The sequence below is a fragment of the Centropristis striata genome, chromosome 4 (genome assembly GCF_030273125.1).
Source record: "Centropristis striata isolate RG_2023a ecotype Rhode Island chromosome 4, C.striata_1.0, whole genome shotgun sequence".
Taxonomy (NCBI): domain Eukaryota; kingdom Metazoa; phylum Chordata; class Actinopteri; order Perciformes; family Serranidae; genus Centropristis; species Centropristis striata.
This window is the reverse complement of record NC_081520.1, coordinates 35690698-35711438: the sequence shown is the minus strand read 5'-3', so window position 1 is coordinate 35711438 and position 20741 is coordinate 35690698. Positions and strand designations below refer to the sequence as shown.

Genomic DNA, 20741 nt, shown 5'->3' with positions numbered 1-20741 from the left:
AGTACTCCTATCACATCACCACAGACCAGTACTCCTATCACATCACCACAGACCAGTACTCCTATCACATCACTACAGACCAGTACTCCTATCACATCATCACAGACCAGTACTCCTATCACATGATCACAGACCAGTACTCCTACCACATCACCACAGACCAGTACTCCTATCACATGATCACAGACCAGTACTCCTACCACATCACCACAGACCAGTACTCCTATCACATTACCACAGACCAGTACTCCTATCACATCACCACAGACCAGTACTCCTATCACATCACCACAGACCGGTACTCCTATCACATGATCACAGACCAGTACTCCTACCACATCATCACAGACCAGTACTCCTATCACATGATCACAGACCAGTACTCCTACCACATCATCACAGACCAGTACTCCTATCACATGATCACAGACCAGTACTCCTACCACATCATCACAGACCAGTACTCCTATCACATTGCCACAGACCAGTACTCCTATCATATCACCACAGACCAGTACTCCTATCACATCACCACAGACCAGTACTCCTATCACATCACCACAGACCAGTACTCCTATCACATGATCACAGACCAGTACTCTTATCACATCACCACAGACCAGTACTCCTATCACATCACCACAGACCGGTACTCCTATCACATGATCACAGACCAGTACTCCTACCACATCATCACAGACCAGTACTCCTATCACATGATCACAGACCAGTACTCCTATCACATGATCACAGACCAGTACTCCTACCACATCATCACAGACCAGTACTCCTATCACATTGCCACAGACCAGTACTCCTATCATATCACCACAGACCAGTACTCCTATCACATCACCACAGACCAGTACTCCTATCACATCACCACAGACCAGTACTCCTATCACATGATCACAGACCAGTACTCTTATCACATCACCACAGACCAGTACTCCTATCACATCACCACAGACCAGTACTCCTATCACATGATCACAGACCAGTACTCCTATCACATGATCAGAGACCAGTACTCCTACCACATCATCACAGACCAGTACTCTTATCACATTGCCACAGACCAGTACTCCTATCATATCACCACAGACCAGTACTCCTATCACATCACCACAGACCAGTACTCCTATCACATCACCACAGACCAGTACTCCTATCACATTACCACAGACCAGTACTCCTATCACATCACCACAGAACAGCACTCCAATAACATTACCACAGACTAGTACTCCTATCACATCACTATAGACCAGTACTCCTATCACATTACCACAGACTAGTACTCCTATCAAATCACTATAGACCAGTACTCCTATCACATCACCACAGACCACTACTCCTATCACATCACCACAGACCAGTACTCCTATCACATCATAGACTAGAGGTCTGGTAGTGGTTGGTAGTGCAATCGCCCACTGATTGGAATGTTGGTGGTTCGATCCCTGACCATGGCAGCCACATGTCAAAGTATCATTGGGCAATACTGAACCCCAAAAGGCCCATGATGCTGCATTCATCAGTGAATGAACTCCCAATGGTGGCAGGTGGCACTAGTGTGAATGGGTGAATGAATGAATGCGCCATCTGTAGTGCAAAGCACTTTGGATAAAATCTCTATATAAGTGCAGTCCATCCATTTACCATTTAGACCACTACTACTATCACCATCCTTGTCCACTACTACTATATAGTGCAGCAGGCAGTTGAGCATGACCTACCAACAGCCAAACATTGCTGCTGCAAATGCAAGCTAATCCCTGAATAGGACGGTTACTCTTGGGTGGCGGGTGGGGAGACATATCTGGAAGGAGACGCACTGGCTAGGTTCAGAGCTGAGGTTCCATTTCCTCTCTCTTTCTCCCTGGTGATGTTGTTCAGTGGAGCAGACTCTGGCACAAGTTTAGTTAGTGTCAGCTCTTACCATTAGGCCCTGTTAGTTGCCAATGAGTTAGCCACTAGAGAGGGTGTCTCAGTAACGCACCTTGTGTTTAGCAATAAAGTCAATTAAACTTTATATGTGTGTCCAACATCCATCATGCTGCACAAAATTCAGGGTAAGGCCATGTGAACATGTCCCATTGACTTCCATTCATTTCGTCTATTGGACAAATGAATAGAGAATCTTGAAAGTTGAATTCTGGGAAATGCCCTAGTTGCCCAAAGGGCAAACAAACAACTTTTGCTTTGATAACCCTATAGAACATGTTAGTGTATAAAAGTTCACTGTACTCAACATTTCCAGGTCAACCTTTTGGCAATTAGACCAAAAATTGCAAATTTTTCGAAATTTCACCAAAGTTCATGTGTTAGGTGGCACCCCTAAATCTCAATGGAATTCCTCAAAACTTTGCAAAAGTCATTTTTATGTTAAGTGGAACAAAATGCAATCCCAGCCAAATTGATATTTTGAAATTAAAAATTCCCATTCAAATTTGATGCACCCTAATATACATATAGGTATATTTGACTATATTCATGTCACAGTGTGGTCTTCATCGTGTGTAATATTTCAGGGACTGCAGACGGCCAAAACTGTTTTGTCAGAATACATGTCTGACAGGCTAGTTGGTGGTTTCATGTGCTTCTCAACTCACATTCTGAGAGGCGTGGCTTCTTATGCAAAACTTTCTCTTTTTATGGACCAATCACAGCGCAGATCACATGCAAAATAACGCAGAGACAACGCATCTCGGTCTCTGATTGGCCAGCGGCGCCGTCTCGACGTAGCGAGAAGCCGAACTACCCACCCTTTCTGCAGTACAACAGACGGAGCTAAATAATATTAAACCCTCGATCCAAATACAGTTTTCTGAGCGTCCATACAGTTCACTCTGACAAATTAAGTCAGTGGGAAAGACTTGTGACCTTGTCGATCATCCCAACTCAAGAAAATCCTACTGTAGCCCAGCAGGGGAAAGAACAAAGACCGTAAACAAGAACAGAGCATGGACACAGAGTCCCCCTGTCACAAGACAATAACAATGAACGTAACAACAGATATGAAGTTAAATCTTACCACATCTTCATATGTTCTCGGGTGCTCGTTTCCCAGCCAGTCCAATCTCCCGGGTAAAAGCTGTCGAAAACAGAGTTTTGTAAAGCGGAGTCACCAAACAAAACACCAGCAGGTACACATTCAGCTAGTAAAAAAAAAGCCGGGTGAGACGTGCAGAGGTATTAAAAAGTCGGCTGAGTGAGACAAGTTTTATGCCCAACCTCAGTCAAACCCGACGGATAGCAGCTAGCAGTGAACAAGCAGCCGAGGCAGCAAGGATACACACCTGATATTCCTCTAGTTCGCTCGCCAGGACCTGCAGTGGATTAAAAGAGGCGATTCAGATTAGATAGCCCCTATTAACTCTATTAGAAACTAGCTAGTCAACTATTTTAAAATACTACACACTGTACTAGTCAAAGCACACTAGCTCACCTCAGCCGCTCTCCGACATGGACCCGTTGTTAGGAAACGAGAAATTAAGTAATAGAGCTCTGGAATTGAACAGGGAGGAAATTAAGCGTTAAAAGCAGTTGGGATATCAATTAGCACCAGCGTTATGGTTGTAAATTAAGCGATCAATTGGGTTTACTTCTGCGGCTTACCCGACTCAAGGAGCGAAATGTTCCGATTTTTGGCCATTGAATCGGCCGTGATTTGTTGCGGTGAAACAAATGTAAGGCTAACTTTATGACTACAGAGAATATGATATATTTATTTAATTTCGGTTACACAGCTCTGACCCCCTCCACGGTTGCTCCCGCTTTCTATTCAGCCTGTTTGCAGTCGCCATTGGAAGGATGAGGCCCTAGCGATACGACTTACTTCCGCCACAGCGGAGTAACACAGGAACAAGGGGGTGGGGAGGAGCACTTTCAACAAAAGACTACGTTAGCCTGTTGGTTAGCAACATTTGCATTATTTTATGGAATTTGATAATCAACACAATTTACAAAAAAAATCCAATAAAAATAATATAATATGTATTTATTTCAAAATTACACAAAATGAGGTAATTAAAAGGCCGCCCCCTTTTTTTTCTGACGAAGGTCGTGAGTTCTACACATGACGTCATAAGTAAAGGTTGCCAATTTGCTATAGAAATCTCTTAAATATCGTCACCCTGTTAAAATAATTTCTTCACTCATTTTTTCAAGTTTTGCAGGAAACACAAAAAACTTCACCAAAAGTGTAACATATGACATTTATTGATCATTTCACTCAAAAAGGATGTAACAAAGGATGGCTATTGGCATAGTAATAACACTGTATGTAAATTATGTAACTTAAGAGAAATAAATGACTCAGGCAAATTTTTGAACATGTCTTTGTGACTTAAGCAAGATATGGTAACACTTTATTTTGAAGGTGTCTACATAAGAGTCACACAAGCCTGTCAGAAACATGATATGACAAGTATCATGAGCATTAACGTTACTTCAAAGTGTCATTAATGTTCATGACACATCCCATGTCATGTGTATAACACACTCATGTCACTCTTATGTAGACACCTTCAAAATAAAGTGTTAACATATCTTGCTTAAGTCACAAAGGCATGTTCAAAAAAAGGCATGTTCAAAAAAAGTCAAAATAAAATGTGACTAAAGCAATTTTTTGAACATGCCTAATAAATCTGCTTAAGTCACACACTTGACATAGGCCATTATCTTAAAGGGGTAAAATCACATGATCTGATCAACTGAGGATGTAGGTGATTTTACCATAGGTGGCCAGCGTCATGAGGAGATCATTTAGGCAAAAAAAAAAAAAAAATTTGACAAAAAATGACTTTATTATTTTAACAGTGTGACGATAAGTAAAGGTTGGAAATTTGCTTTAGCAATCTCTTAAATATTAAAGACATGGTACAATAATTAATATTTTCAGCCTACTTTACTAGTATTTACACTAGTATGTACTTCCATTTCACTACATTTATTTAATATTTTTTAATATTATTCATATAAAGTTATTTACTTTACTAGTTACAGATCACTAATACAAAAATGATATATATGTATTAATAAAGACAGAGGTACAATAATATTGTCAGTAAATTCATTTCTTTCTCTCTTCTAAGAAATGTTTACAGTGCTAAACTCCTCTGGTCAAGACAGGCAAGTCCTAATGTTTACATTTACAAAAATAATGAATGCTTTTTAATACTTGGATTTCTAAGATTTTAAAAAAAGATAACGTTTTTAACTTGAGTCTGACTCCAGTCCAAGTCCTGTAACTGGAGTCCACACCTCCTGTTAATTATGGTGCATTTTTATAGATTAAGCTACTCTGAAGTGATGTGCACATAATCCAGTTATTTATTTATTATTTTTGTAATGTCATTCTGCATGCAGAGAACTCAAATTTTTATATCTTAATTGTACTTTGGTGTTGCTTTTACTAAATACATCTTCAACCAGTGATTTTTGTCACATTTGACCTGACCAGCCTTTCTCAAAATGGGAGGTTAACCAGGCAAATTAGGCAACCGCCCCAAGGCCTTTAAGGTAATCAGTTATACATTTGTTGGGGACTTTTTCACAACTTTCTCAACTTGTTACCAGCATCATTACATACTTTTGTGGCCCTATCATAGAGGAGTCCCATGTCACTGTGCTTAAATGGTACTGTTGCCTGAAATAAAAACATTTCCAAACAGGTTCATTTTGCCATGGGATCAGGACCCTATCCGCATTAAGTGCCATAACCTGAGAAGAAGAGACTACAGGACTGAGAGCCACTAAAGACATTGTTTATAACAAATAATACAGATGTTAAATATAAGTTGCATGCTACAGTGCTCACATGATGCATAGTTTTCACTTAATTACAACAACCCTCCATCCAGATAGCATTCCTGCAAATTAATACTGTGCACTAAATACAGTGTGGAAGGTTAATACGAGAGTGCTGTACATATTTGTATGTTCTCCCAAGCACATTCGTCTGTTAATGATGTCATACAAGATTGTCCCTAAATTCTTAGATATAATGATGCCATCAATTAAGAAATGTTTTACCTGCTTACTTACCAAAGTATTTTATTTATATTCAGTATATCTGCATTAAAATATGCATTTTACACCTTATTTTGCACTCTGATAGTAAAGCCCTGCCCTACATTTATAAACGACGCTATGCCTTACATTATTTTGAATTTTCCTCATTATGACTTAACCTATAAGAGAAACAGCATTATATGTATGGATGTTATGTAACTAGCAGGGCACTTAGCAAATCAGTCCACCTAATGCAGGTTTACATCCAAGTGATTTTATATCACATCCTTATTATAGATCGTTTCATATGTCCATAAAAAATGGCATGTTTTCTGCTAATAAATTAAATCTTTATGAAATTATCATGGTGAAATTCTATTTTCAGCAGATGGAATCATAACTCTATACAAGAACGATGGCATTGATAATAGATTTAGTGTATCGCCCAGCAGAACATAATATGCTCCTGGTTCTATTAAAGTATACTGGAAATTGGTTTCAAATGAAAAATACACTTTGGTCGGGCATTTAAGCACAAATATTTTTCTATCAATCAATTTAGACTTTTTTTTTTTACATTAAAGTGGTTGAAAAATAATCAGAATAATTTTAAGTAGCAAGGAAACAGTAACTTTAACTTAATCACTGTACACTTGATGCAAGTCAATAATTGAGGAACAGACACTTCAGAGGAATTCCCACTTTAATCGGCATTTCATACCATTCATAACAAAGAAAACATTTTTTTTCTTCTTTTTTAATTTTTTTTTAAAAATGAAACTGTACATTGGTAGAGAAATCCCAAAACCATAATGTGCATATCCACAAATATGTGGCATATACATTTTGCTGACTGAGGTGAAAATACAGTTATCCTAAGAAGGATGACCAAAGTATGATTAGCTCTGTTGTTATGCATTTTGTTGAGCACAGCTGAGAGTATGATGAACTCTAAAACACCCTCAAATGTACCATCACTAACAGCATAAAATAACAAGCAAAAACAAAGTCCAGTACTAGTGAATATGATTGAAGTGAACAAAACTTACTTAGCATAGATCACAACCCTCAAACTTTCAATCTATCTATTCCCTATCAAACACACAGTATTACGTTGTTTCAAATTCCAAAACAGTACAGGTTACAAAATCCCTCAATACGCCTCCGGAATGTCTCAGGTAAACTCTCCCGGAGTTCAACATCAAATTCCTGATATAGGCATGATTTTATGTCATGCAGAAAACTACAACCTAAAGGCAGAATAAGAAGCCAGAGAAAGAAAAAAAATGAACAATGAAAAAAACAAAACACAATGCCTGGAAAGGCCATGAAACTGAAATTGTAGTATTTTTTAAAAATGCATTTCTGCAATAACGTGCCTAAAAACATTACTGTCTTATGAAAATAGTAGATAAAAATATTCTCTGCATTGTACAAGAAACGAGGTACAGGGAGTCCTGATGAATGAGTTTAGGGGTGTCGTTTTTACTCTGCGTCCTTATCTTCCTCCTCAGCCTTGTCGTCGTCCTCCTCCTTTTCCTCCGCTTCCTCTGCATCATCAGCTGCTGCTGCTTCTTCTTCTTCAGTCTGCTGAAAGATGAAGAAATATGTTTTCATATACTACAGAAATCTACAAATTTCACATGGCAAGAGTCATGAAAAGGAAAGCATGTTATACCTCCTCAGCTTTTGCCTCCCCGTTTTCTGCAGGAGCTTCTTCTTTCTCAACCTCGGGTTCTTCTTTCTTCTCCTCTACCTTGGCCTTTGCTGGCTGTTTGGCAGCCTTTTTGCCCTTGGCTGGAGTTGCCTACCATATCAAAAAAAAAGGAGCATAGAATGTACGGTCAAATGTATGCAACACTGAATAAAACGGTGCATTTTAAATGATACAGTGATTTGTTTGACAGTGGTGACCCCAGAGTTTTTCTTTTACCTTTGGCTTTTCTGCTGGGGCTTCTGACGGTACCTCTTTCTGTAAGAAACAAACACATACACAGTTATACAACGCCAACAAACTTAGCAAAGGGAAAAAAAAAAGAAAGAAAAAAAAAAAAAGAGTATGCATTGAATTTATTGCAATGTTGTCTTTGTCGAACTTACTACTGACAATCGTGCAGACTTCCTTTTAGGCTGTTTAAGAAAATATAAGATCGTTAGTTCAGTCATTTAAAAGTTTTGAAACACAATTACAGAGCCCAGAAAACACATTTGCCTCCAATAAAATGTGCACATTTGTCTTGTGATTAGAGGATTATAAATCAATAAGTTTCAGTTTATTAAACAATTTAGCTCATATACATGCATCAACTAAGAAATTACAATAACATATCAGGGTGGGCCATAGTTCTATTCTTGCTGGAAGGAAAATATAAGTACTAGTAGGCTATATGTTCATTTTATGTGCTTTAACATTATTTATATTTGCATTGCACTGACACAAAATGAACTGTTGTTTAATCTGAATTTGTTAGGCCATCACATGCAGTAGAAATCGGCACTAAAAACAAAGGGACAAAGTTACAAATAAGAGACCATGTTGGGCTGCATATTGAACAGCGCCCCCTATAGGCCAGGCTGTTCCTCAAAACTAATAGAAGGCTTTAAATCATTGCACGTACATTTAAACCAGCAACTGAAAATTACACTGTCGACCACAGAAGCTCAGTTTCTGACTTCAAGATTAAAAACTAGGCTGCACTAAACTGTGTAAAAGCCCTCCTGCACCAACTAAGACCATATATTCGTACTGACACAAAGTAGAACAAAATGTTCATTTGGTTGCAAGTTGGGGGCAGATATCAGTTTTGGTCAGTTTGTGAGTTAATACTTGAGTACTAACCTCTGTTGGTTCGGCATTGTCCTGTGAAAGAAGGAGAAGGTAGAAATAAATTAAAAAGCAGAAACAACAACCATTCATGGATGAGCTGAAGTGGGTGTGTAACGCAAAGGGGGGATGGGCACCTCTCCCTCCCCTCAAGTCACAAAGAAATTATGCAACCTGAAAAGTGGGCAGGGGAATAATATAAGAATCTAAGTTAAAAAGAGGTCCAACCAGGTCTAGTTTCTTCCCGCCAAGAACTACGTTGCATCATTCATGAGAAAGACGTGTTTTTGTTTCGTAAGCATGGTGCTGGAGCTACTTTTTTGGGAAGAAAAGCGGGAAGAGGAAAGCAGTGTCCCTGCATCTCCACATGCGCTTTCATACATCAACACAGTAAATCCTCTGTGTTCCCGACGTGACTAACTCTTAAAAAATATTTAATAAAATTCTCCAACACGATCATACTGGCTTGAGGCAAAACGACCAGATGTGTCGCTGTCTTTTAGAAGATAGATCGGCTGCCATGACGCTCCGTAAGAAAATACTGTATACTTCAAGGGTGACGCTCACCAGCTTTACAGTACACGCAAGCAGAGGTCAAAAAACAGTGTGGGCTTCAAATACGCATATACTACCTCGACATATACTATGTGCAAATAGTGGCACAAGTCGAAACGCATACAAACCACGATATAATCGGAGGCAATTGCGCAAGAAATTTCCTTGAAATGGCAACCTGTTCATCGACGGTGGTTACACCCCTTTGTTTGATCTCAGCGCACTGTGAAAGCAAAACTATTATAAAAGAACAGTCTGATGTAGGTTTTAGAAAATAAACCACAAAGTGTTCGCATTAGATGTGACTATGCATTTCTGCAAACGCGTTCGATGAAAGGGCATGGTGGACTGCACTAAGTAAAAAGGCGCCACTTCCCTGTATCAACAGGACAGACACGACAGACCTGACCACGGCAAAGGTGGACTCCTCCATGCATGCACACGGACACACTGGTGCAAGTAACGTTACATTAATGCGCATGCAGTGTAGAAAAATACATTTTAGTTAAATAGAAATACAAGAATTTCATTGAACATTTTTTAAGAAAACCACTGTATCAGATTTCACAGAATGTACAGTTAACTTACTTTGCTTTTCTTTCCCATTGTTGCGTAAGTTTTGCGGCAGAGATGCAAGAGTAACTAACGCAGGCTTTCACAGTTTAGTAAACTAAATGATATGTAGTGTATCAGTAGTACACCTCAGCCAACTACACCTCCAGAGCAGTCTGTAACTTAACATAAACGTCCGAGCAGTACTAGAACTAGCTCAAACCGGATTGGATCCCCCTTTCTGTATATTTTATCCCTTATCCTACCAACCTAGCAGGGAAAGTAATTCCCCGCCCCTTGCTTCCAATGATTGGCTTTGAGGTCGAAGCAACACATTTTTGAACCATAACATCTTACCTGTGTGGGCAGGACTGTATGCCAATCAGTCAACCAAACCAGCTCTTACTTTTTAATCACAGAGCAGGCTGTTCCTAGAGTGTGCGTTTTTGTTAGCGTGCAAGACCTGGAAAAAGACAGCCACGTACATTTTAGGAGCTATTAGATAAGAATGCATAAACCTAACATCTAAAGATGCATGCCAAGTCTTAAATTAGCTATTATATAAGGATGTACATGCATAAACATGATATCTAAAGAAGCATGCCAAGTCTTTAAATATGTGTGATCTGTAGCCTTTCTTCTTTTTAAAATTCCCATGCATAAGGACATCATCAAAGCCTTTAAAGTCCCGTGGTTACTACTAAGTTTCAGACACACTAAATCATGTCCGACTACAGTTGTCACGATAAACCTATTAAATAAATTAGTTCGTTGGTGTTGAAACGATTTGTTTTTTGTTTTGACTTTTTACCTGAGCCCTTACCAGAATAACCTGAATGACCTAAATATTAATACGGCTAATTAGCCTCTTATGTAACTTCACCGTGTAGCCTCGTCCAGTAGCTCCACAGCTGCAACAAGGAGGCTGAACGGAGGAGGAACAAACATGGCGTCTGGCTATGCGTGGTTTCTTGTGCTGGGGTCGGTGTTTCTGTGCAATCTCATGAAAACACTGCTGCCCAGCATTTCTTCTTTCGTAAGTAGGGGCTATTTTTTAATATATGAATCGTGTGCCTAGAAGAAACACACTACAGCTTTTTATTATGAGTGTTATTCCTGTAGTCTTACAGGAATAGACAGCAGACTATTGTTGACTAGCTTAGCTTACTGTGAGCTAATGGCTAATGCTATGCTAGCTAGCTTGAAACAGTGTAGCTGCTCGGCTAATCAGAGGGTGGGGTTTTTCTCCCCAGATCCTGCTACACAAGGGGGAACATTTTGTGCTGCATCATTATTCAGATATAAGGAGCCGACTGTAACGCTAGCCAGTTGTGCAACTGCTAAAGATGGCTTACTAAAATGTACAGATGCACTCTAAAACTCTGTGATTAAGCATATGTAGCCATAAACAACAACCTATATTGGGGGAAGAATTACTCAGATATTTTACTTTTGTTCCACAGTGTAGAAATACTCTTGCTTGCCAGTAAAAGTCCTGCATTCAAAACTTGACTCAAGTAAAAGTACAAAAATATAAGTGTCAGGGTATACTTAAAGGGACAGTTCACCCCAAAAAGAATCAAAAAATGTTTTACAGCTATATAGATTGTTTCAGAACTAGATGGCACTTTGCTTGAATACATTTGAAAAACTCAACAGCATTGTCTTTCCAATCATGACCCAGATACTCCAGACCAGAATACTAGAAAGTTTCTAGTATAGTTCCTACATGAAATTACTCACAGCAATATATGTAATGAGTAACTGGGTCATGATTTCTGCAAGGAAACATTGCTGTTGAGTTTCTCATTTTGGTTATTGTTGTTTTTTTGCTTTGAACACTACAAGCCAAGTGCCAAATAGTTCCATAATATTCAAACCTGTAAGCAGAAGTCCTTATTATGCAGAATCGTACATTCCTGAATAATATATTTTAGTTCACTGCTTGATACATTAATGTGCTAATCATTTTAAAGCAGCTGGTAGAGGTGGAGCTCATGTTAATTACTTTATATACTGCTAGGTAGCTTCATGTATAATAATACATCACAATTTATTAGTTTATTTATATTCCTGATTAATAATGTATATCTGTAGAGTAGCTATGCCGTCAGATAAATGTAAAGCACAGTATTTCCCTCTGAGATGTAGTGGAGAATAATAATAAAGTTGCATTAAATTTAAATGCTAAAGTGAAGTATAAATACCTCAGAATTATACTTAAATACAGTACTTGACTATATATATATATATATATATATATATATATAATTGGTTACATTCCACCACTGCCTACATTGAAGTTGGAGTCTTTCTGTCAATTACTTATTAGTATTTTTACCTTCTTTCAAGCTCTCAAAGATGGTGCAGAAAGATGCTGAGCAGGAGAGCGAGATGAGGACTGAAATCCAGGAGATGAAGAAGGAGCAGGCCTCGATCAGCATGATGGATGAGTTTGCTAGATATGCCAGACTGGAGCGCAAAATCAACAAGATGACAGACAAGCTGAAAACACACGGTGAGAGACAAAAGTTGTTACTGTAACTGACATACATGGCATATAAACAATGTGATGGGAGCCCTAAAAAATAACAACCCAGTACAACTTTAATTTTGTATACATTGCATTCACAACGTCTACATGAAGTAGACACAAACTTTATAAATTTAGCATTTAATGTACAGCTGTTGTTTTGTGTTTTTGCTCCTTGTTATTTAATGCACCCCATATAAAATATAGCGATACACTGTCACTTTTACTGTAAAAGGCACACATTGTGACTTCCACACCTGTGTGTGTCTACTACAGCAGATTCACACATTAAAACCACCAACCGCAGGAAGCAGCAGAAGGTTTTGGATAACACACTCACCAAGTGTTCAGTGGGAACAGCTGCTGCCTGTTGCTGTCCTTCACCCTCAGCCTCAGGATTATTTTGTGCACAGACAGAACGTGGCACATCAGAATTTCAGTATTCAGTCGTGATACACGTGTACAGCAGAGCAAAGGCTGTTTTCGATCTTTAAACTGCACACTGACAATTATCTCACACATCAAAGCCACACCGCCGATGTTGTTCCCAGTATGACTTGAATAAATAGCGATCGTTGTTTTGCACTAGATTAACTGTGCTTCAAACAGCTGAATCATAGTCTAATGTTGTGTTCATCAATGAGATCTCTCCACTGTTTGAATTAAAAGTCCAACATTTTGGGAAATGTCCAAAATAAACAAATATTTACTTAATGTGTTATATTGATATTTATTTTTCTTTTTACAAATAGCATATTAATTAAAAATAACATTAATTATGCAATGTACAAAAATAAGCCTGGATTCAGACCTCTGAATCAGTGCACACACTGATTTCAATCTGGCCATTCCATCTAGTGAGCAGGCTAAAGGCCACTGGGGTAGTGTTAAAAAAGGCTGCATATCAAATCAAATCAAATAGCCGTTATAGTTATTATACAGGCAACTATACAACGAAATTGAAAGTGGCACTGCATAAGGTGGATAGTAATGACAATCATAAAACAAAACAACACGAGTAAAAACATTTAAAAGTACCGAACTAAAAACCAGTGTATTGAGTCTAACAGGTGTGTATTTTCCTTTCACAGTGAAATCAAGAACTGCGCAGCAAGCCAAAATGAAATGGGTTGTGAACATTGTCTTTTACATACTGCAGGTAGGTGGAAATTGTAACTCAAATGCATTTTTAGTTTACTAAATCTAATGCAACTATAAGACACACAGAGAGCTACTTCAGCACCAAAAATGTAAGTGTGACCATCTATTTTTTTCTTATATTTGTCAGGCCGCTCTGATGATCTCCTTGATATGGAAGTATTATTCTGATCCAGTGACAGTGGTCCCCAGTAAATGGATTGCCCCTGTTGAGCGCCTTGTGGCCTTCCCAACAGGAGTGGCAGGTAACTGATCTTCTTTTTTTCTTCACATCTGATAGAATAAAAATATGGACACACGCTCTAAGTAACTAAACATAGAGTAGTATAATAAACAAATTCGGTATACACATTAATAAAAAAAAGCACTGTCCTTTTCAATCGCTTTTTTGTGTACTGATTCAAACACAATGCTGATTGACACTGTATAGATTTCAGTATATTTCCCTACCTTATTTATTCACTCACAGAGCTCTTCTTTCCCTTCAGGTGGAGTGGGAATCACATGCTGGCTGGTGGTTTGCAACAAAGTGGTTACACTGGGTCTCCATGCTGTCAGCTAGAGATAAATACACTGGTTTTCTAACTTATTACTCAACATTCAGTTGATGAAAGCCACATTTTTGTGTCATTATTTGCCAGCTGCTTTAAGTCAACATGTAAAAATGCAGTGCATTTTGGTGTTGGCTGTTTTGTATTGCAATTTGGTATTTTTCTGATGTTGAATTTTGTTCTTTGTTTTGATGTTTTTTTATTAAGTTAATTGTGAGGATATTTGACTGTATTATTTTAAAAATATATATGATTTGGAAATGCCTTTTTAAGAAAATAAAGCAAACCAAAAATATATATGTATTGTATGTCTTTAAGTGTAAATCCACAAGCAAAAACATGTAGTTTTCCTTGATTTAACATTTCAACAGATTAAAACAAAAATTCCAGTGGGCTGTGTGGAGGTATTTGTCAAACAATCATTTATTCAGTGAAATACTTGAAGAGTAATCTGCTGCCACTACTGACAAAATTCCATAATCTCCTTTTCCTCTATGTGCCACAGCTGGTGAGTATAGGGTGTGTGACATTTCTGACCTCAGCTATGTCCAGTCACTAAATCAGTGACCAAAGGGCTCCTCATCAGTCTGTTTTTTGTATTTTGAACTGACGTTTAGTCGCCCTGAGGACAGCCTGCTCCACCTCTCCTGGATTTCACAGCTGGTAGAAAAAAGATCATGAATCCCATGGCTGAGGTTCTCCACCTTGATTGGGCTCTTGGTGCTTTGACAGGGACTTAAGCCCACACTGCTGTAGGCAGGTCTTCCACTATGGAGGTTCTCAATAGATTGTTTGAAGGTGTAGTTGTGTCTGATTTTAGGGAGCTTGTATCCTTTTCTCTTGGGTTCAGTTATATTCAGAGACGCTTCTGAAACGTCAGAAAAATCAGACTCATGTTGGTCTATTTTACACTCTTCTAACACCTGTAAGTTTTCTGAAATGTAGGACGTCTCGCTCTCCTGATCCTCTGTTTTCCACTCTTCTTTTAACATCTGTGCCACCTCTTTTTCTTCATCACAGTCTCTCCTAGTTTGATTTTCTGGGCTCTCCTCTGAACTACTCTGCTCAGTATTCGGAGACACTTCTGAAACATCAGAAACCTCAGCCTCATGTTGGTCTATTTTACACTCTTCTAACACCTGTAGGTTACGTGTAATGTCTCTGAACGTCTCGCTCTCCTGATCCTCTGTTTTCCACTCTTCTTTTAACCTCTGTTTTCCACTCTTCTTTTTAACCTGTGCCATCTCTTTTTCTTCATCGCAGTCTCTCTCAGTCTGATTTTCTGGGCTCTCCTCTGAACTACTCTGCTCACTGGTTTCTGAAGACAAATATGTTTATACTTAAAAATAATAATAATAATGACCCAAAAACAAAACGCTTTTAATTCAGTTAGTTATTGTATAGGAGTTAATGGTGGGTTTTGATGTTGATGGTGTTTGTTGTCATCTTTGTGAAATTATGTTTTGCTTGTCATTGCTTGTAGTGTCAGTTTGTTATTCAACTGTATATGTAACATTATTTGAGTGCTTACCTGCCCATGTCTCAGTATCCTCTTGGTGATTCTCTTTTAATGTGACATTTGCAGAAGCCTCTGTCTCCGGATTTTCTATTACCAAAGACTCCTGCACTGGATTGTAACAGCACTGAAATGATGCACAGGTTTTATTAGTATGACAGAAAAATCTCAAACTATCTGGATAATGAATGTATTAATCATGAAACATTACATATCCAAAGAATCTTGGGTAAACAAGCAAAAAGGGCTGTACACAATTATCATACCCAGTTCACAGAGTGCTCTTGCTTTTCCAGCTTCTCTTCAGTTTCTGTATATTCTGAATCCAAAAGACTTTCAGCCCCAGTGTGGAGAAGGACTAATCCATCTGTTTGAACAGTCTTGCTTTCGCTGCCTGCAAATCAAAATTTATTCTCAAACAAAAACCACAAAGCCATAACAAATTAGATGTGGCTAAACTGTTTGTATACCTTTTTTAGAGGATCCTTTAAGGAATCTGTGGGAGTATATATTGTGCATTTCCAGTTCTCTTTCTCTATCCTGTAGAGCGGAAACAAACAATACATCATGTCATCATAGTCTGATATCCGATCTCTCTCTTGCACATGCAACCATGTAACAGGTTGTAATATCAATAAAATGTTAAGATATTTTGAAATGTACACCAGGAATATGCTAGCACAGAACTTTAATTCATAATGTTTGGTTTTTTCAGTGTCAGAGACTATCAAGCAGGGATTACATCATCAAACGCAATCATTAAGTCCTCAGTAACAGTGGTTCGCTAATGGGCAATCATATTGATCCAGACATCTTAACCAAATTCTCCCCCAAAGTTTGGCATCAAATGGAATATGTGAAACATTATTATGAGATACAAACCCCTGTGGAACTGCTATCTTCACTGGAGAGAGAGGCTTGCACAATAAACAATACTGTAAGGATGAGAACATGTTTAATAGTAAGGAAAATATTGCCTGGTAAACTGCTCTTTTCAGCTTACTTCAATTCCCTTGTTTAGCTGATATATTTGCTCTTGCAGATAGCAGGATATCTTTCTCGCCTCGTTGATCTTTCTTTGTTCAGTGACTATTTGGCGGTTGAATGAGGCTTGGCTCAACTCAAGATTCTTCTCCAAGTCCTAAAACAGTGTTAAAGAGAAAGCGAACAAAAGAATAAACTCATTTACAGTTCTCATTTATATCCCCAGTGTATTGGTGTTAAAATATAATATGTATTTCTAAGTCTGTGACAATGGGTGCTGCTCGGAGTGACTGAACAGTATCACCCACCACCATACCACCCTCCTTATTCTCCATACCAGTATCCTCTTGTCCTTGTCTTTAAGCTCTGCAGAGGCCCTTGCCAGCCTGAAAGTGAGTTCCTCTCTCTCCAGCAGGCTGTGATCCTGGCTGAGCAGCTGGAGGTGCTGGAGAGTGGACTTTGTGCTGAGCAACTTTTTTTCTGTGGTTTGTAGCTGTCTTGCTAGGTTGTCACGGCAGGCACGGGTCTCACGGAGTAACTGCTGCAGGACCCGGGCCTCGTTGCTGTGCTTGGTGATGATCTGCGAATAGCAAAAGCGTCAAGAGGAATGATTAGTAAATTGCTGTTATCAGTGCAGGAAAATGATACAGGCATTAATTGGGAAAAAAGAAAAAAATAAGATTTTCTTCCTGGAGAGGGGGACCAATTAGCAGCTTTTGAAATTTAAAATGCTAGTAGATGTAGAATGAATGGTTTGCACACAGTGGCGGTTCTAGACCAGTTTTACTGTGGGGGCCAAGCAGGGGCCAGTGTTTAATCAGAGGGGCACATTAAAAAACAGCAAAGATGATATTCAAGCATTCAAAACCTTTATTTTAGCTTATGTAAAAATTATATAAGACATTTAATTATATTTGGAAGATACAAATGCATTTCACACAATTACATTTCTCATTTTCATGCACAATTACTTTTTTTTATTTTGAAAGCGCAGTGCAGGGAGAATAATCTTTTTTATATATATACGCAAGCTTTTGTTGCACAGTTAAACTATTATACAATGTACATATTCTAGGTTCCTTTTGTGTACAATGAGATATTGTTTGAACAAAAAATAGGTAAGAATTGTTCCACCTCTCATCTTTACAAATTGATCATTTTATTATTAATTTGATACAGGGGCCACAGCAGGGGCCAAGGACTTCTTCACAGGGGCAGTGGCCCCTGTAGGCCCCTGTGTAGAACCGCCACTGTTTGCACAGATAACAGCAGTCTGACTTTCAAGGGTGAGTACCCACCAGAAGCCATATTTTGTGGCAGTAGTTCAAATCTGAGCAGTGACACCAAAGGGACAAAAAACAACTAACCTGTGAGAGGCTGCCCTCGGAGTCTTGGAAGTGCTGCAGTGCCACCATGTGGCGATGCTGGAGCCTCTTCAGCAGCTTGTTCTCGGTCCTGGCCTCGCTCAGCTGCTGCTGCAGATCCCACACCTGACTCTTCAGCTCCCTGATGCAGGTCAAGTTGGCAGACTGGATCTGTGGCTTTGAAACCTGCAGGGGCTTGATTGGAGGCAACTTTAGGACTTCCCGGTTTGCAGCGTAGTTTGTTGTCGGCTTGTGGGGCCTTTGTGCATTTTTACCTAAAGAAGACACAACTCATGATAGTGTAAACTGCTTCCTGTATGTTTAATATATTTACAAAACAAGTCCAACTACTTAGGTTTTAGTTAATATTAAATAAAATGCCTTTTTTTCTTCCACATGTGTTTGATCCCTGCCACTTGTCTGGTGTCTTGACTTGTGGGATTTTGTCTGGAAGTAAGTCTCCAGAGTCAGATGAGTGGGCAGAGTTATTAGAGCTACAACGCTGCCTGGACGGTGAGGACCACCAAGAGGTGTCAGTGCTGCGGCTCACAGCATCACCATCACCATCCTTGTTGTGATCAATAGCCTGCTGCATCGGGCTCAGCTGCCTCACAAACATCACTGTTTTACAGGGTTCTCAACTCTGAGAAAGAATAACATTTTTAGGAAAACAGAGTTAACTTGCACAAAGTAACAGTGGAGTAGGGGATAATTGACTTTTTTGGCAATATATATATATATATATATATTATTATTATTATTATTATTTTATTTATTTTTTTTTACAGACAGAAATTGATATATTATTAAATCCAAGGGAGAGAAAAAAGTACAAACGACGAAACAGAAACAAACAAACAAAAAACAACAACACAGAATACCAGCTAAGAATGAATGAAACATTAAAACAATCCAGAAAATGCCTGCAACATGATTACTAAATATCTGTTTTTGAATGCAGTATGAATATAACGTTATAAAGCTTTAGAGCTTAACAAACCAACCTATGAAGTGTTTTTTATTGCTTTTCTTTCTGGGGTCAAAAAGGTGTGCCTAACTTATATTAGAAATCCCTCGTTAGAATTTTATAGCAAAAACGTTTATCTTGGTCAACATTTCCTCCACCATTAACTTTGATGATTTCATGAACATTGTTTTTCACATTTTTTAACCGATGTAGGCTGAGAATATCAAAGCACAATAGTTGCCTACCGTTCTTGCTTTTTACTAGCCTGGCTAACACCAGACTAGCCTGGCTAGCTTTTTTCCCTCCTTGTGCACCATAATGACGGTAGGCTTGATGTTAAAGTTTGTAAATATTTAGCTCGCTAGTAGCTTATTAACGCTTAGCTTATTATTTTACCAACGGTTGCTGGGGACCTTTTTATGAGAACACAGTCACGGTTGTCATGTCAACCAGCGGGACAATTGATAAAAAATTAAGGGGGAAAACCATAGACTAAAAATAAAAAGGAGATAAAGAGGAAAACCCTTAGTTGCTGTTAGAAACGTTGCAATATAACGTTAAAAAAACATCTTTTACTTTGAGTTTTAAAAATAAATAAATTAGGAAGCATAGTTTTTCCACATATTATTGCATGTAATCGATGTAGCCTGAGAAAATGTAACCGAAGTGGAAATAGTGACTGGAAACAGACAGTTTAATTTTAATCAATTTTTAAATAATGTTGTAATATTTTATTGTACAGTAAATATTCAAGTGAATTTTATTATGAATTACCACAGTGAAAAGTCCTGTCAGTTTGTGAGAATATAACTGAGGTCCTGTAGAATGAACCTGCAGTGGAATTAGTGACTGGAAACAGTTTAATTTTAATTAATTTTAATATAATGTAATATTTTACTTTACAATCTATATCTAAAGGCGTTTTATTTAAAAAAAAAACAACAAAAAAACCCACAGTGAACAATTATGTGAATATCATGCAATTAATCTTATTTCCATTTTTAAATGATATTTGGGCCTGGTTGTGTAACACTTTATTCTGAAAACTGAAAACCGCACGTCGACACAACAAATACATTTCGGCGCAACGCAATTTGATTATTTCACGTGGTGTGTTGCTGTAACGATACTTCGTCTCCTCTCTGCGGGTAATGACAGTAAAGTGTTTATCCTTCATATCAGCTTGCTTGGAGCACTTTCAATGAATTTACCGTAAATATCACAACACGGGCGCACTACATTATATAGTTACCGCAAATATCACAATACGGGGCACTACATTATATAGGGACGGCTGGTTTGACTACAGAGAAGCGAATGACGCTCACTTGACCGCAGTGAAAATAAGCATCATACCTTTTCTTTCAATTAATTTCGGTCTTTTCACCCATGGTGCACATTACTGACGACAAAATAATATATATAATAATAATAATATAAATATTTAATATAACATTAGCCAACTAACGTTAGTAGCTCATTGACGCTAAATGAATGTGCCTATATGAATATATATATATATATTATATATATATATATATATATATATATATATATATATATGTAATACATTTAATTGTTATACAGTAAATTAAAGCAACCAAAAGTATAAAAAATAATACAATTAGCTCTGTTGCAGCCAGCTATTCACGCTACATGTTATTGCATCAATAATAGTAGCCTAATATAAACAAATGTAGGCCTAACGTTTAAGAGCCC

The 20741-nt window shown here is 38.2% G+C and overlaps 4 protein-coding genes across 6 annotated transcripts in view; 1 reads left to right on the top strand and 3 right to left on the bottom strand.

Annotated features, from left to right (window-relative positions):
- Positions 1–3853, bottom strand: part of brwd1 (bromodomain and WD repeat domain containing 1) — a 31468-nt gene extending 27615 nt beyond the window's left edge. For both annotated transcript variants that reach the window (XM_059331104.1, XM_059331105.1), the window contains exons 1-4: positions 3622–3853; positions 3452–3510; positions 3303–3332; positions 3038–3097 (exon numbers count right to left, since the gene is read on the bottom strand). In XM_059331104.1, the coding sequence (XP_059187087.1) occupies positions 3038–3097; positions 3303–3332; positions 3452–3510; positions 3622–3658 (186 nt within the window). In that variant the 5' untranslated portion in view covers positions 3659–3853. The remainder of the gene's footprint in view (positions 1–3037; positions 3098–3302; positions 3333–3451; positions 3511–3621) is intronic.
- A 2850-nt stretch (positions 3854–6703) lies between these two features.
- Positions 6704–10204, bottom strand: hmgn1a (high mobility group nucleosome binding domain 1a). Of its 2 annotated transcripts, none has more exons than XM_059330559.1 (6): positions 9986–10204; positions 8858–8878; positions 8119–8148; positions 7952–7990; positions 7697–7825; positions 6704–7605 (listed from the first exon to the last, which is right to left on the bottom strand). In XM_059330559.1, exons 1-6 carry the CDS (start codon positions 10001–10003, stop codon positions 7504–7506), a joined length of 339 nt encoding a protein of 112 aa, XP_059186542.1. In that variant the 5' UTR covers positions 10004–10204; the 3' UTR covers positions 6704–7503. The 2 variants fall into 2 exon arrangements, with proteins under 2 accessions (XP_059186542.1, XP_059186541.1); XM_059330558.1 differs by having other exon boundaries at positions 6704–7608; positions 9986–10199.
- Positions 10205–10381: 177 nt separating this feature from the next.
- On the top strand, positions 10382–14573 carry get1 (guided entry of tail-anchored proteins factor 1). Its single transcript, XM_059330557.1, has 5 exons — positions 10382–10985; positions 12302–12467; positions 13574–13641; positions 13771–13885; positions 14129–14573. The coding sequence occupies exons 1-5, from the start codon at positions 10896–10898 to the stop codon at positions 14200–14202; spliced, it is 513 nt and encodes a 170-aa protein (XP_059186540.1). The 5' UTR covers positions 10382–10895; the 3' UTR covers positions 14203–14573.
- LOC131969510 (lebercilin-like protein) lies at positions 14374–19479 on the bottom strand. Its single transcript, XM_059330534.1, is given in 10 exon segments — positions 14374–14861; positions 14863–15509; positions 15723–15834; positions 15974–16101; positions 16178–16247; positions 16711–16848; positions 17029–17271; positions 18059–18330; positions 18437–18698; positions 19268–19479. Coding segments are annotated over 9 exon segments (1905 nt in total). The 5' UTR covers positions 18675–18698; positions 19268–19479; the 3' UTR covers positions 14374–14804.
- Between the last annotated feature and the right edge of the window lie 1262 nt (positions 19480–20741).